General features: G+C 45.3%; 1 protein-coding gene across 1 annotated transcript in view; it reads left to right on the top strand.

The window, feature by feature from the left end:
- Positions 1-17,116, top strand: part of LOC309331067 (uncharacterized protein) — a 63,505-nt gene that overhangs the window by 22,557 nt on the left and 23,832 nt on the right. The window contains exons 15-16 of the mRNA XM_081843050.1: positions 636-761; positions 2,700-2,901. Coding sequence (XP_081699176.1) covers positions 636-761; positions 2,700-2,901 — 328 coding nt within the window. The remainder of the gene's footprint in view (positions 1-635; positions 762-2,699; positions 2,902-17,116) is intronic.

The following is a 17,116-nucleotide window of genomic DNA, read 5'->3' as shown; positions in this document are numbered from 1 at the left end:
CAGGAAGTAGGCAGAACAGGGTTGTACCCAGAGACCAGGGAGCATGCTCAGGACCCAAGCTTGATGAAGTTATGGGAGAAGAAACAGGAAGCACTCTTGAGGTGTAATATTCTGCACTCCCTCCATCAGTGTCTATACATGTAAATAAAACCATACATCTCAAAGACACTGCAGTCTCTACTGTGCCTAATTTTCAAGAAGGAAACACAACTCTGGGTAGGTGCCTGAAACCTCCTGGAATCTTGCTAATGCTCAGCAGAGATTGGGGATGGCACATAACAATAATATCTAAAGTAGCACATGATAGGAAAGCAGGTAATGAACAACCAAGCATGGGATTGTCTCCAACTAAGTACTACTCAGAGCAGACACTGCAAAAGCAATGAACTGGAGTTAGCCATGTTCAAGCTCAAAAACAATAAAACAAAAACAAATGGTTGTGCATCATATCTGTGGCCCCCAAAAGATGGGTCCCAAATTTTCTGGGAACATTTTGCCGCATGCTTCATGTTAACATTTTGCAACACGAAAATCTTGGCAGTCACATTTCTTGATGCTTAATGCTGCTCTTAAGCAAGATGGTGGGAATGGGAAGAAGGGGTTGAGATCATCCCCACTTCTCCGCCTTCTTCCAGATCACACTGCATCTTGTGGCTGGATTCCAGGAACACATTGCAAAGCAGCAGACCAGCGTGGAGAGTGCCCACTGCAGGCTGGAATATTTCCGAATATTATCAGATACGCTGGCCCTACAGACAAAGGTATGCCGTTCTTGTGGACATAGGTAGCAAATTGAAAACCAACTTACCACCAGGTGTGCCTATGGGCTCTTCTGAACTGTCACCATTTTGGGGTGGGATTCAATCATAGGTTGCACAGCTTAGGTCCAAGCTATCTGAAAGACCTTATTCCCTCATATGCACCTGCCCGGGTTATGAGATCTTCAGGGGAAGCCCTTCTCTTGGTCCTGACTCCCTCTCAGGCACACTTGGGCCTTCTCAGTGGCTGCTCTGACTTTGGAATCCCTCCCTATAGAAGCTAGATTGGCTCCCTCCTTGTTGTCATTCCACTGGCAGGTGAAGACTTTTTTGTTCCAGTAGGTTTTGGGGAACTGACTGCTTTTAATGAAAGGGCTGGTGCCATGCTGTTTTTATTGTAATTATTGGTATGGTTTTAATAGATTTCGTGTGTGTGTGTGTGTGTGTAATTCTATCAATGTTTAATCGATTTTTAATGGTTGGTTTTCTATGTTTTAAGCAGTACTTGTTTTTATTTGTAAGCTGCATTGAGTTTTGTCCAATGAAAAGGCGGGATATAAATAAATATATTAGTAGTAGTAGTAACAACAACAACAACAACATAGTGCATCGGGAGTTCTTGCACAACAGACCTACTTCCCCAAAAGATCAAACTTTTTGCAATAAAGAAAAGTGATGGGGAAATAAACTGGAAAGTGTGGGATAAACTTTGCTTGATGAAACGTCTTCTAATCTGTGGTGCAACCACACCTGAATACTGTTCACACAAGGTTCAGGTTGCCTCACCCTGAAAAAGGGATACTGTAAAGCTATTTTTTAAAAAAAGCTTCAGGGAGGGGCAACCAAGAAGATCAAGGGATGGAACAACTCCTGTATCAGGAAAGATTACAGCACTGGGGGCTTTTTAGTTCAAAGAAAAGGCAAGTAAGAGGCAACATGATAGGAATGTATACAGTTACATACCCTCTAACATTTCCCTGGTGAAAATAGGGACATCCTATTTAAATTGTTGTTGTTGTTGTTGTTGTTATACCCCGTCCATCTGACTGGGTTGCCCCAGCCACTCTGGGCAGCTTCCAACATATATAATAAAACATTAAACATGAAAAAAACTTCCCTATACAGGGCTGCCTTCAGATAGCTTGGGGGTCGCATAACTCCATACTCTCCAAAATTTCTCTGATGAAAATAGGGACATCCTAAGGAAAAGTGGGACATTCCAGGATCAAATCAGAAACCGGGACAGATTATGTAAATCCAGGACTGTCCCTGGAAAATAGGGACACTTGAAGGATCTGCAGTTATGCACAGTGTGGATGAAGTGGAATACTGGAAGATTCAGTACAGAGAAAAGGAAATACTTCTTTACACAGTGCATACTGTAGATAATGATGGAATCTGCTCCCACAGGAGGAAGCGATGGCCACCAGCTTGGATGACTTTAAAAGAGGATTAGCTGAAATTATGGAGCCTGAGGCTCTCAGTGAATATTTTCTGCTTCCACTGTTGGAGGCAATATGTGTCCAAATACCAGTTGCTGCATTTGGGTCTGGCTTGTGGGTTTCTCACAGCCATCTGGTTGGCTGCAGTGAGAACAGGATGCTAGATGAGATGCCCTGATGGCCCTGCCAGCACCTTTCTTCATATGTTCTTAGCCTCCTTGCAAACAAATCAGAATGAATGCTCATTAAACAGCTAATATTGTCTGATCTTCCTGCAAACAAATTAGGATGAATGCTCAGTCATCTGGAAGCTTCCTAAAAGCTTAACCCAAGGGTGAATACATGCTGCAAAAATAAAGGTTTCCCCTGGATTGGGCTTATTCATATTATTTAACACTCAAAGAGTTGCTTCTTTACTGGTTCCTATAGCTGGGTTTAACCCTGTGAAAAATTCAAGTGGCAAATGTTTGCTGAGAGTTAATCTTCTTCTCTGTCTCAGGACCTTCTCTCCGGTTCATCTCAGTGTTTTCTGAACTACCCGGGCGCAAAATTCTACAGCGCGGCCGGCACTGCCCATGGAAGTTGGGAAGTCATCAATCGGAAACTGATCCCGCTCCTCAAGTCTGTGGTTCAGACTCTGGAGGAGAACAAAAGGGGGCCCTTGTCTCCTGAGATGCTTCTGGGTCTGGGATCAGGAGAAGGTGTGGTCTGCTGTTTCCATGGTCTTTGCAATGCTTGTCTTTCAACTGAGCAAAAGATGAAACCGTATTCTGAGCCGTGAAATAAGTGCAGTTGAGTTGCAAGGCCAGCCCTACCATTAGGTATAATGAGGCAGATGCCTCAGGTGGCAGATACTAGGAGGAACTTGTGGCAGCCACCCAAGCTTTTTATGCTGGTCCAGTGGGTTACCCGAGAGGTGTGGTCAGAGGTGCAACATGGAGGCAGTCCATAGTAGCTGAAGCTGGGTGCAGGGCAGGGAGTCGGGTGAAGTCAGGGACAGGCATGCAAGCAGGGAGCCAGGGCGGGTCAGGAGCTCAGGCAGGAAAGCAGGAGAGGGTTCAGGCAGGAACTAGCAACCAACAATGTTGCTCCCACAACTTGGGACTGGGGCTGGCTGGCTTTTATCTGCCCCGAGGAATAGGGCGGCTCTGATCCTCTGGTGACTCGCCTCTCCTGGCCTGGAGACGAGCACTCCTCCTGCGGGAACTTAGTTCCCTCCTCTTTTCTGCCCTGAGCCTCTGCCACTCAGGAGAGGCTGGAGGGTGACCGGACACAGAGGCAACCTCAGCTTCCCCTAACGGGGCTGAGAGTGGAGCACCTGCAGGCAATGGGTCCTCCATCATCTCAGGAGCCAGAGCAGACTCAGCTGATCCTGCACCTGAGGATCCCACACAGGTGAGGACCCTTCAGGCTCAAGGCCCAGCCTCGGCTCGGCTGGTTCTGGAGGTGGGGAATCCTGTGCAGGCTGGGATCCCTCAGGTTCAGCCTCCAAGTCTGAATCCTAGGCCATCACACTTTTGCTCTTGAGCCATTCCCCACCATCACTTAAAAGGCCACTTTCATTCTTCTGAGATGGTGCCCCAGTGAGGATGTCTGCTTGTTGCTGGTCTGGGACTGCTGAAGAAAGCTTCTCAGTGAGTGTGCAAAGTTCAGGCCGCAAATTTCAGCAGGCATTCTGCTTGTGCATGCATTGCTCCACTAATTCTGCATGTGTTGTTGCAGCCACCCACGGCATTGTAGCATTCTATTTTGCAATGTGGGTCTCCAGCCAAGAAACAGGTAAAAAAATGGGCATACTAGTGCAAAATGTGCATTGAAATGTATACACTGGTACAAAAATGCTTTCTGGAAAAAGACTTTGCAAAAAAGAAAAGAGTGCATTAGAAGAAATTAACACTAAAATGCTGGCGATTTTTTTTGTGAGGACTTTGTTTTTATTTAAAATATAAATCACAAACTGATGAGGAAATGTGGAGAACTGAAGAATGGGGAAATAACAAACTGGGACAAACTGAAATGGACATATTTTCCCATCCCTAGGCAGCACAGCCCCATAGCCAGTGTTGCAGTAAGATTCAGTCTTGTTGCCCCTGATGAATGGAAAAGGCATATTATATCTCCTGTAGAAGCCCAAGGAAAGCTATACGAGTACAGTGGTACCTCGGGTTAAGTACTTAATTCGTTTCGGAGGTCCGTTCTTAACCTGAAACTGTTCTTAACCTGAACCACCACTTTAGCTAATGGGGCCTCCTGCTGCCACCGCGCCGCCGGAACCCGATTTCTGTTCTTATCCTGAAGCAAAGTTCTTAACCGGAAGCACTATTTCTGGGTTAGCGGAGTGTGTAACCTGAAGCGTATGTAACCTGAAGTGTATGTAACCCAAGGTACCATTGTATATAATACTCTTGCCTGCTTATAAAGTCTTTGCCTATTAAGCACTCAACAGTGCAATCATAAACCCATTTCATGAAGATTTAGTTTCTTTATTTGTTTATTGTTTCCATTTCTAGCCTCATTTTCCCCTCCAAAATGAAAATACCTGACAATTCTCAATGAAAAACAACCACCTGATGGTGAAACATCAAAACAGGAGAGAATCAGGAGCATCTCTAAGAGCTCAAAGAAAAGCACTAGCTGACAAAAATCTAAGCAGCAAGGAGATCAAAGTCTTATCCAAAAAATTAAGCTTTTCAAACCGCTTGTAACACAGTAATTCAGCTGCAAGACACATTAGGATAAATGCACCAAGTACCCTGGTTTTGGGGGTGGGCATTAATGCTGTGGCGATGCTGTTGTTCCTTTGAGGAACCTGTGAGTACCTCCAGATGTGGCTGGACTACAACTCCCATCATCCCCCTGATCATCAGCTACATTAGCAGGAGTTGAAGTCTGACCAACAATGCTTGGAGGCTTGCGGGTTCCCCGCCTGCAGAATGAAATGAAGTGGCAGCACCACCCACTGGCAGCTAAAGGAATGGCTGAGCAGTGCATGTTGGAGTCATCAAAGGGGTTTCTGCAGTCGCTTCACATAACATTGTGTCTTTGGGGCCTGCTGTTGCACACAGGGTCTGCTTTTGGGCTTCCCATAATGGGAATCTGGTTGGCCACTGTGACAAGGTAAAGGTAAAGGACCCCTGGATTGTTAAATCCAGTCAAAGGCGACTAAGGGGTTGTGGCGCTCATCTCGCTTTCAGGCCAAGGGAGCCAGTGATTGTTCAAAGACAGCTTTCTGGGTTATGTAGCTAGCAGGACTAAACTGCTTCTGGTGCAACAGAACACCGTGACAGAAGCCAGAGTGCACAGAAACACCTTTTACCTTCCTGCCACAGCAGTACCCATTTATCTACTTGCACTAGCGTGCTTTCAAACTGCTAGGTTGGCAGGAGCTGGGACAGAGCAACGGGAGCTCACTCCGTTGCGGGGATTCAAACCGCCGACCTTCTGATCGGCAAGCCCAAGAGGCTCAGTGGTTTAGACCACAGCGCCACCTGTGTCTACTGTGACAACAGGATGCTAGACAAGATGGACCACTGGCCTGTCTCCTTCTGGTGTGCTTATGTCTCTGTGCTGCACAGACTCCCAATTATTTATTTTGTCTAGGAGAACTATTTTTATTCACCACTTTTCAGGGGGAACCTTGCAAAGCGGTTTCCATAAAATTATCAAAACAATGAGCATCAATAATTAAAAAAGAAACAATTGCTCGGAAAAGAGCAAAAACTCTCTGCATTGAAGATGCCATATTCTGATTTTATTCCCTTTTAATTTCCAGGTTTGGGCGGGCTCAGAATCTGTCTGTGCGGATGTGCCCTTGCATTATTCAAACCCTGACCACAAGATTTTAATGTAGAGGCATTATAAACACTCTGCGTCTAAACTGCTTCCCTCTGCAGTTTAATTCCCCCCCTCAATTAATTCAGCAGCATACCCGGAGTCTGTTAGCACAGGATTCCTTCTGTCCTCAACTTGGCAGCAAGTGGACGAAGTACAGAAAATCGATGGCATCCCTTTTACTCCCCACCCCCCACCCCACTCTCCTGGGAATTCAGATCTATCAATTGTGATGCAACCAGACTCTTAGTTACACAATAGATCTAAAAGGGGGGTTTGTTGGCAGACAGGGCTAGGCTAGAGCTGGGAATATGGAGAACAGGATGGGGAAGATACGCAGGCAGGCAGGCAGGCATTAGGGTTCTGCTGACAGGGCACTCAGAAAATGCTAAAGATTTTTATTTTCATCCAGTCCTTCCTCAAGCAACTGTTGCTTGTGCACAGGCCTTTTACCATATCTTATGTAGACGAATTTGGTTCACTTTTCATGCATTTGTTTATTGTTTAAGCTACTTAGAGGGGGAACCTACCCGATTTGCACTTTAGAAGCCAACACACAGCCATCCTTTGAAATTCACACAACTCCAGATTTTGCAAGGCAGTTCTCCAACCAAGTAAAGTTTGTGAATGCCCATGCTAGGCCGAAGTGTTTCCCACATAAAATGTGATATGTTAAAAATCCATTTCCAATGCATTGATTAGCTCGGTCAGCAGAGCATTAAACTATTAATCTCAGGGTCGTAGGTTTGAGCCCCACATTGGGCAAAAGATTCCTGCATTGCAGGAAGTTGGACTTGATTATCCTAGCGGTCCTTTCCAACTCTATAACTCTATGATGCTAAGATCCCATTTGCGACACCAAGCTCCCATCTAGAAGCAACTCCTGAAGTGTCTGGGATGCAATATCAGTTTGGTCAGGAAGGCAACCACACCCATGGGTCATGGCAGGTCCACGAGTTACGTCAGACATTGCAGATGCGTCTTGAATTCTGCCCACTAAGTTACTACCTCGTATGAACAGAGAAATCCATCAATTTCAGTTCCTTCTATTTCTCACTTAGGGACACAGGTGGCACTGTGGGTTAAACCACAGAGCCTCGGACTTGCCTGTCAGAAGGTCAGCAGTTCAAATCCTGCGATGGGGTAAGCTCCCGTTGCTCAGTCCCAGCTCCTGCTCACCTAGCAGTTTGAAAGCATGTCAAAGTACAAGTAGATAAATAGGTACCGCTCTGGCAGGAAGGTAAACGGTGTTTCTGTGTGCTGCTCTGGTTTGCCAGAATCGGCTTAGTCATGCTGGCCACATGACCCGGAAGCTGTACGCCGGCTCCCTTGGCCAATAAAGCGAGATGAGCGCCGCAACCCCAGAGTTGGTCACGACTGGACCTAAAGGTCAGGGGTTCCTTTACTTTATTTCTCACTTTCCTAAATCCAGATCTCCACATATCCACAGTAATATGTGGGTTGTTGTTTTTTCAAAGCTCATGGAAAATTGTCAGCATTTTAGTATGAGTCTCTCTTAAAATACTTTTTCATATACAATTTTAAGTAACACACACATTTTTGCAAGTTATTCCCCCTTGTAATGTAGCACCCTGCTTGTGGTTAACGCTTAGCTGGAATGAAATATTCAACGCAGCAATAGAGAAATTAAAATAGTAATTTATTTGTCAGACAAATAAATAAGAGGCACAGTGGTACATGGTTACCAAGCTCTGGCCTGGCCTCCTGCCATTCTGGCCAGCACTTATATTCCCTTAATCCAGCCCCCTTTGCTCCTCCTGTGGCTGCCTCTGTCCAATCAGCCTGGTTGAAATTCCTATTGGCTGTTTGCTAGAGCCAATCACAAAAGATACACCCACAAAAGATACACCCACTTCCTTGCCCTTATATGGGAGACAAAGAGCTATATATAAATGACAAATAAGTAATAATATATCTTACATGGAATCTTAATTACCAGCTCACCTCTTGCCCTTCTTGCCCTATTGCCTTCTAAAACAAATGATTTAATCTTACATTTTATGTTCAACAGATGTCAAGGATCTTGAGTTTCACATAAACATTGAAAGATTTCCTTCATTTAATGTTTCTAAACAAAATGCCTGACAACTATATATCAAGACTGCCCGGATGGCGTCTTCTGTCTGGCAAGGGGGGGGGCTGGTGGCTGACTTAATTTCAGGATAAATACAACTCTTACAACCATATGAAATAAGAATCTAGCATTCCTTAAATCCTTTGCATAATTACATTTAAGCCAATATATTTAAGCTAATATATTTCATACATTTATCATAGGTAGCCTCTTAAAAGAATAAAGCTTCTCAAAGTGAAAAGGAAGGAACTCAATAAAACACAGCTTTTAAAAGAAGCCTCTTCAGTTTGCACCTCCCCCTTTCCCCCTCCTCTCCAGCCTCAAAATAAAATAGGAAGAAGCTGCTTCTTCTGCCAAGCCAGTTGCCTTTCCAACATTTAACACATTTTAACCTTTTTTAACTCTCTCAGTTTAAGAAACAGCTTTAGAAGAGACTTCCCCAAAAATGCTCTCTTTCTTTCTAGCTAAATGTTTTTCCTTCCATTTGCTCCTGGCCTTTCAACCTTAGAAAGAAGATCTGGCTCATTTTACTGGGAGGCACATTAGTATTATCTTTCCCCATTCCTAATGGTGTTTTCTCAGCCTTGGGGCAGCATATGTAATTCTCCCTTTTTTATGACTTTGAGAATTGTTTTTCTACTATAAATCAATGGGGCCCTTCTTGTCTTAGGAGGAAAAACATCTTGCCAAGGTTCTTTTAGGCAGCTGGTCTTTTGCCTGGCATGAAACATTTGAAAATCCTTTTTTTTAAGCTCATTTTTAAATACAAGCCTTGATTGAAATATATAGAAGCTTTGATAAACATGCAGGCTTATGATTAGATGCCTCATTCCCCCCTTTCAAGCTCAAGGACCTTCATCCCAAGTGTCCTTGATAGCTTGACCTTCATCATATTCCTGAGGTAAAGCTCTGTATAGGGCCATGATATGAGGTAGAGTTTCATTTGAAACCATCTTGCTAATTGTACTTCTAAAACATGAAATGATACATGGCATCATACATAAAACCAATACTACTACTGTCAAGAAAAACAAGCAAGACAATAGTATCCCTTTGAGTCCTGTGACATTAGGTAACCAATTGGTGAGCCATCCCATATCCCATCCTTCCCATGTTTGTACTGGGACATGTGCTATATTCTCCATCTTTGTGGCCAACACACGGATTGCCTCACCATTATCAGAAATGTTAAAGCAACAGGCATTCCCTGTCAAGTTCAAGACTCCACATAGGCCTCCCTGCCTGGCAAGTACATAATCCATTCCCATTTTCAGCTGCAAAATGGCGGCTCTACTTTCATCCAACTGTTGTGCAATAAGTCTCAAACTCTGGGCCGTTGCATTGGTTACAAGTTCCACTACTGCTTGCAATCGAATTATTCTGTTTAGATTATAAATAGGATCCCGTGCCCCTTGTATGAGCTCACCAGGATTCCAGGAGGCAGGATCATAATAGGCTATAATGCGCTCTGGCGGCCAATCATCAGTACCGCTCCAACTTTGGGTACTTCCTCCTGCTATATGAGAAATATCAGCATTCCTTCGTGTTCGCCTGGCCGAACTAGTGGGCATAATCCACATTGGTGGTAATACCCAACCCAAGAAACAAGTCCCACTCCATTTGGAAGGGAGTTTCTTGTATGCCCATTCTCCACATATCCACCACAACCATCGGGTCTGAGGTTTTTGGTACGGGGAATACAGAAGGCGAAATACCAAAAGGGGTAGAGAGTTCACAGTGCAGTATGTTAGATTGCCTTTTTCTGTCACAGTTATGTTCCACACCACTTTCCATGCATGAATAAAAGGAGGTGCACAGGGCAAGGCATTCCGAGTTCGATAGGTAGTACCGTGTGCCCAGGTATGACTATTCTTCTTGTAATCCCAAGTATAGTGACAATGAGAAGAGCCTATCATGGGAGAATCAGCTGCATCTGATGATTTATGTACACAGAATTCCCCTTGTACAGGTATAACTCGTAATGGTTTAGTTGAGTTCCATCCGGGGAAATTCTGTATTTCAGTTTGGTGTGGCATTTCGCTTACCATACCAATAGCATCTAATGGTATCGGTAATAAGGGCATACCTCCCTCTGAATCATCTGGCCCAAGAGAGCAAACAAGGCAATTGGTCCTATTTGCAACATTAGCTACCATTTCAGCTAAACCTACCCACATATTGTGGTCATGGCTGAATCCATATTTAGCCAATTTGGTCAGATTCAAGGACCCTTCCCCTTCCCAAGGGATCAGGATTAATAAAATCATGTTGATGTCTAGTATATGCATTCCTTCCACAAAAGATTACCTTATTGTGATAGCAAATAATTATTAGCCCCAATATAATTCCCCCAGTGACAGAAATGGGGAACCACCAAGACCAAAACATATATCCCGAGGATCCCCAATGAGTAATATCTCTGATAATTGTTCCACAAGGGGGGGGCAGTCAATCAATTGTATTAGAGAATCTTTCCGTTCACAGTCGCTGGTTCAGACGCTCCTCAAGCTTCAGGCGTGCGCAGGTCAGCCAGCTTCCAGGTTGTGGCTGCAGCAGGCCGGTCGTCAAATGTTGCCCGTGACCTAGCCCGTTCCCGGTAGGGCTAGATACAGGGGTTTTTGGAGAGAGTTAGTTTTAAAGGATTAGAGGGGTCACCTTTGCACGTCCAACTGCCTTCAGACTTCTTCAAACGAGAGTGATGAATCCAGGGGGTCACCTCAGCTACCTTCACCGCTGTTGGAGTAGAGAGCAAGACGGTGTAAGGTCCACGCCACTTAGGTGCAAGTGGATCACGTTTCCACTCTTTCACCCATACGCTATCGCCAGCCTGGAACTGATGAATCGGCTCGGCAATGCTGCACGGCGTGCGCTCGAGGGCCCACCTGTTAAGAGAAACAAAAACACGGGAGAGAGATTGCACTTGTTCCTGTGTCACATGATCTCCTATTTGTTTAAGGTCAGCTGGAATATCCTGAACAAAGGAGGGCGGTCTCCCATACAGGAGCTCAAAAGGTGACAACTTAAGTCTTTTTGTGGGTGCACACCGAACACGAAACAGTGTTATGGGTAACACATCTACCCATCCCAATCCCGTTTCCTGGGTTAATTTTGCCAATTGGGTTTTCAGAGTCCGATTCATTCTTTCAGTTTTCCCTGAACTCTGAGGCCTATATGCTGTATGCAGTCTCCATTTTACTTGTAGGACTCGACATACATCTTGTACTACTTGATCAATGAACGCTGGCCCATTATCACTTCCAATGCATCTAGGTAATCCAAACCTTGGGATCAATTCAGTGAGGAGTCTTTTAGTTACCTCTCGTGCCTTTTCAGTTCGGGTGGGAAAAGCTTCAACCCATCCGGTAAAAGTATCTACAAACACAAGGAGATACTTGAATCCCTTAGAAGGGACCAGCTCTGTGAAGTCCACAATTAGGCTTTCCATGGGGACGTATCCCACATGCTGAATTCCAGGAGGTTGTACCGGTCCCTGCCTGGGATTGTTTTTAGCACAAAGAACACATTTCTGTGAAATGCAAGTTGCTAATTGTGATAGATTAATAATATACAACTTCCGACTGAGACTCTCTCTAGTTGCAGTACCGCCAAGGTGAGTAGATTCATGATAATTTCTTACAATTGTACCTGCTAGATGATGAGGTACATAAATCCTATTGTCCGGCAGGATCATCCAACCGTCCTTCACAACTGCTCTTTCCTGTTCAGCCCACTTCCTCTCTTCTGGGGTATAGTGAGGTTTAACATCTTCTGGAACTACCTCTGGTATGAGGGCTGCTATAAATCCTCCCACAGGCTTTTGGGCTGCCTCTCGGGCTGCTTTGTCAGCAGCATGATTTCCTCTGGTTATTGGATCCCTTCCTCGTCCATGACCTTTGCAGTGCATTACAGCAATCTGTTCTGGAGCCCATACTGCTTCTAACAGGATTTCTACTTCAGGTCCATATTTCAAAGCCTTCCCGTGGGCTCCGATTAGACCTCTTTCTTTCCATAGAGCTCCATGTGCATGCAGGGTTAAGAAGGCATATTTTGAATCAGTATAGATGTTTGCCTTACATCCGGCTGCCAATTGCAGAGCTCTAGTTAAACCTATAAGTTCAGCCTTTTGTGCTGAGGTGCCAGCAGGCAAAGCTTCAGCTTCCACAACTTCCTCATTGGTGACCACAGCATATCCTGCTCGTCTGGCACCTTCATGCAGGTAACTGCTACCATCAGTATAATATACAACATCTGGATTTTTCAATGGCTCATCTTTCAGATCAGGTCTACTGGAATAAACTTCATCCATTACTTGGAGACAATCATGTGATTCCTCATCATCTACCTCTGGTAGGGGCAGCAAAGTCGCTGGATTGAGCATATTCACTACTCGTAGATGAATCCTGGGATTTTCACACAATAGGCCTTGGTATCTAGCCATCCTTGGGTTCGTTAGCCAATAACTACCCTTATATTCCATGAGTGTCAGAACAGCATGAGGTACATTCACATACATCGTCTGGCCAAAGGTAAATTTATCAGCTTCTTTGACAAGGCTCGCAGTGGCCGCTACTGCCCTTAGGCATGGAGGCCATCCTTTTGCTACTGAGTCCAATTGTTTAGACAAATAAGCTACTGGACGGTTCCAACTTCCTAATCTCTGGGTCAGGACTGCCGCTGCAATCCCATTCTGTTCATGTACATACAGCTGAAAGGGTTTTTCCGAATTAGGCAATCCAAGGGCTGGTGCCTCCATAAGTCGCTGTTTGATAACTAAAAAGGCTTGTTTCTGCTCAGGTCCCCATACGAATGGGTCCTTTTCTGCACCTCGAGTGCTTTCATGTAAGGGCTTGGCCAGACTACTGAAATCAGGTATCCATAGTCTACAAAACCCTGCTGTTCCCAGGAATCCCCTAAGTTGTTTTCTTGTGGTAGGTTCCTTGATAAGGCAAATAGCTTCTTTCCTCTCTGGTCTCAATGCTCGTTGTTGGTGTGAGATGTCAAAGCCCAAATATTTGACCTTTTCTAAACATAACTGTGCCTTTTTCTGGGAAACTCGGTAGCCAGCTTCCCAGAGCAAGTGGAGCAGTTCCTCTGTCCCTTCTTTACAGGTATCAAAATCCTTTGCAGCTAGTATAAGATCATCCACATATTGCAGAACCACCTTTTCTCCCGGTGTTGAGGGGTAACTTGTTAGATCCCTCGCCAAGGCAGTGCCAAATAAAGTTGGGGAATTTTTGAATCCTTGGGGCAATCTTGTCCAGGTTAGCTGGCCTTTTGTTCCTGTCAAAGGGTCTTCCCACTGGAAGGCAAATATAGGTTGGCTCTGTGGTGCCAGCCGGCAACAGAAGAATGCATCTTTCAAGTCCAATACAGTAAAAAATGTTGCTTCTGGTGGGATCAAACTCAGCAAGGTATATGGGTTTGGCACATTTGGGTGCAAGGTCTCGATAGCCTGGTTTACGAGCCTCAAGTCCTGCACTGGCCTATATTCATCTGTCCCAGGTTTTCGAACAGGCAAAAGGGGTGTGTTCCATTCTGATTGGCAAGGCTTAAGCAGACCATATTTTAATAGGCGGTCCAAATGTTTCTGGATGCCCTCCGCTGCTCGCCGGGGTAAGGGATATTGCTTTACAGATACAGGGGTAGCCATAGGTTTTAGGGTTACTACAATTGGAGCTATATTCTTAGCCATTCCTGGTGGGCTATTTTCAGCCCATACTCCTGGTGGCACCTGTAGAGTTCGGAGGAGCTTGTTTAATTCTGTATCCAATGTGGGTTGGACTTGCAAGGCTGACATTAGGCGCCATGATTGTTCCTTAGGTACTGAGAGGGTAATTATTCCTGCTGCTTTTGATGGCAGTTTCATTTCTGGACCTCGAGGAGTGAAAGTGATTTGGGCCTGCAATTTGGACAGCATATCTCTACCTAAGAGAGGTATTGGACACTCAGGTATATACAAAAACTGATGGGTTAAACGATGTCCCCCAATCTGGCATTCCAAAGGTTGGAGGAAAGACCTCTTAGCTGACTGTCCAGTGGCACTTTTAATGATTACACTTTTGGATGCCTTTTTCTGCAATAGTTCTGGGAGTACTGAGTATTCAGCCCCAGTATCAATCATAAAGTCTATTAAATGGCTCCCTAATTGAATCGTGACCGTGGGCTCCTGGAAGCCTAACTTTATGGAGTCCGGTCGTTCCTAGTCTTGGGTAAAATCCTCTTCTGCCAGTCCAATGAAATTGTCTCTACTCCGTCCCTGTCCTGGTCTCTGATATCTTCCATCTCGGATCATTCCCCGTCCCCGTCCCTGGTTTCTTGGGCCGGAGCCTGGGCCTGGGCCTGGGCCTGGGCGCACTTCTTCCAACCTCAGGGGTTCAGGACACTCCCGCTTCCAATGACCCTCCTTCTTGCAATTTGCACATTGATTCCTTCCCAGTGGTGGATTCCTTCCTCGCCCTCGCCCTCGCCCTCCATTTAAGGGGCGGTGGTCTTGCTTCACTGCTGTGGCTAGCATTACCATCTTTTCCTTCTGCCACTTCTTCTTCTCTTGTTTCTCAGCCTCATCCCTATTCCGATAAACTCGGCGTGCAATGGCCATAATTTGGCTCATCAGCATCCCTTCCCATCCTTCTGATTTCTGAATTTTCTTACGAATGTCAGAAGCGCACTGGGCCACAAATGTAGCAGTAATCATTCTACTGTTTTCAGGGGCTTCAGGGTCAAAAGGAGTCCATATACGATAGGCTTCTTGCAGCCTCTCTAAAAAGTCTCCCGGACTCTCATTTGGTTTTTGTTCTACTTCTGAGACTTTAGACATATTAGTGGGCTTCTGGCATGCCCTGCGGATACCTTGCACAAGTGTCTGGCGGTAGGTGGTGAGTCTGGCCAGGTGAATTGCATTGTTTGGATCCCAATTAGGATCTTCCAAGGGAAAGTTATCTTGGAGATGACGGTCAATATTATAAATATTTCCCGCTCTGGCCTGCTCACGCAAATATATCTGTGCCTTTTCAATTATGTCTCTCCTTTCCTCAGTGGTGAACAGAGTATTTAGGAGCTGGCGACAATCTGTCCAAGTAGGGCTATGAGTATTTACTATTGAAGTCACCAAGTCCATCATAGCCTGAGGTTTTTCTGCAAAAGATGGGGTGTGTGTTTTCCAATTCATCAGATCTGTAGTTGTGAATGGAATATATTGCAGGGTCGAAGTTCGAGGTGGCCGTGGTCCGGGTTGCCCATTAACCAGCGCAGGCTCCTCAAGTGCATCAAATACTCTTCTAAGAGGGGCTACTACGTGATCTTTCTCTTCACTCTGCTCTAGGGGCCTCAAATCATAGGGGATGGTATCTGTCGCAAGGCGTTCTTTTAGCAGCTTTATACGCCTGGCTGTATTGCTTGCTGACCGAGCAAGGTCTCCCTGTAACTTCTGTAACATTTCTCTGGGACTTGGATGTACAGGGGTTTGGGGTGGGCAATCAGTTGTTCCACTAAAGGAGACTGTAGATGGAGGTCTATTAGGAGTCACAGGTGGAATAACCACTTCTGCTTGGGCTTTATTATAGAACTCCAATGCCTCCTGAAGATATTTATCATAATCTATCAAGGAATCAAGCTCTGTGACTCCACTCCCATTATTCATTCCAGTTTCTTGCCTTGGGGTTACAACTGGTGGAGTGTTTGGATTAAGCTCCCTTCGATGTGGAGCATAGGGTGGAGGTGGAAGCACCTCTTCCTCTGGCCCCTCAAAAATGGGTTTGAGTTTATTTGGCAAGATTCCTTTCCTAGCTTCGGCTTTTACAGCCAATAATTTGCATCGTTTGACTTTGCATTCCCTTATCCATGGAGGATTTTTATTTAATGTGCTCAGCCAGGAATCTATATATGGAAATTGTTCTGGGCACCCTCCAGTTTCTTTGGCGATATCAGTCCAAAGTTTGCTTACTAAATTTATATCAAAGGTTCCCTGGGATGGCCATCCAGTAATTTGTTTTGGCCATTCTAGTTCACATAACGTTCTCAAGCGCTCTGGCGTCATTTTGACTCCATATGCCCCTGAGAAGGCTTTCTTAAAATTATTTAACATACACTCAAGAGGTGTATTTTCCCCCTTTGAACCCCCAACTCCCATTGTATGGCCCTGTGAAGTATCCACTCAGTCACTCACAGACGCGCTTCGTGGGTTTCCTTGCCTAGTGAAGTCGCCTTACTAGGAACCGAAGTACTGCCCACTCCACACTCGGGTCAGCTACAGATTGCTCTGTACTTTCTCACACATACAATGCGCTGGATACTTCACCACACTCTACCTCCCAATCCTTCCCTTTCCCTACACCAGATCACCATCTGATGTACCCAACCACCTAGCGTACTCAGTTTCCCCTTACTGAGACGCAGAAGTTTGATCAAGACTTCTCTTCCTCCTAATTAATTGGAGGGCCAAAAATCCCTTTGTGCACTTACCCTTGGTTGGTTCCCTGTTTCCCCCGGTCCGTCGCCGCCAGTGAGCAGGGTATCAGACAGACGAGTCTTCTGCGTTCCCCCTGGAAAAAAATTACCAGTGCGCGCTTTGGGTAAGCAGTTGTCCTCTCTCTTGTACCCTGCCCAGTAGGGCGAAGGGGCTGCGTTCCAGCAGACCACTTATCCGAGTCACGGCACCATAAAATGTAGCACCCTGCTTGTGGTTAACGCTTAGCTGGAATGAAATATTCAACGCAGCAATAGAGAAATTAAAATAGTAATTTATTTGTCAGACAAATAAATAAGAGGCACAGTGGTACATGGTTACCAAGCTCTGGCCTGGCCTCCTGCCATTCTGGCCAGCACTTATATTCCCTTAATCCAGCCCCCTTTGCTCCTCCTGTGGCTGCCTCTGTCCAATCAGCCTGGTTGAAATTCCTATTGGCTGTTTGCTAGAGCCAATCACAAAAGATACACCCACAAAAGATACACCCACTTCCTTGCCCTTATATGGGAGACAAAGAGCTATATAT

This window comes from Podarcis erhardii, assembly GCF_964252035.2.
Source record: "Podarcis erhardii genome assembly, chromosome: 16".
Lineage (NCBI taxonomy): Eukaryota > Metazoa > Chordata > Lepidosauria > Squamata > Lacertidae > Podarcis > Podarcis erhardii.
Note: the sequence above shows the minus strand (reverse complement) of the source record. Positions and strands in the feature narration are given on the sequence as shown.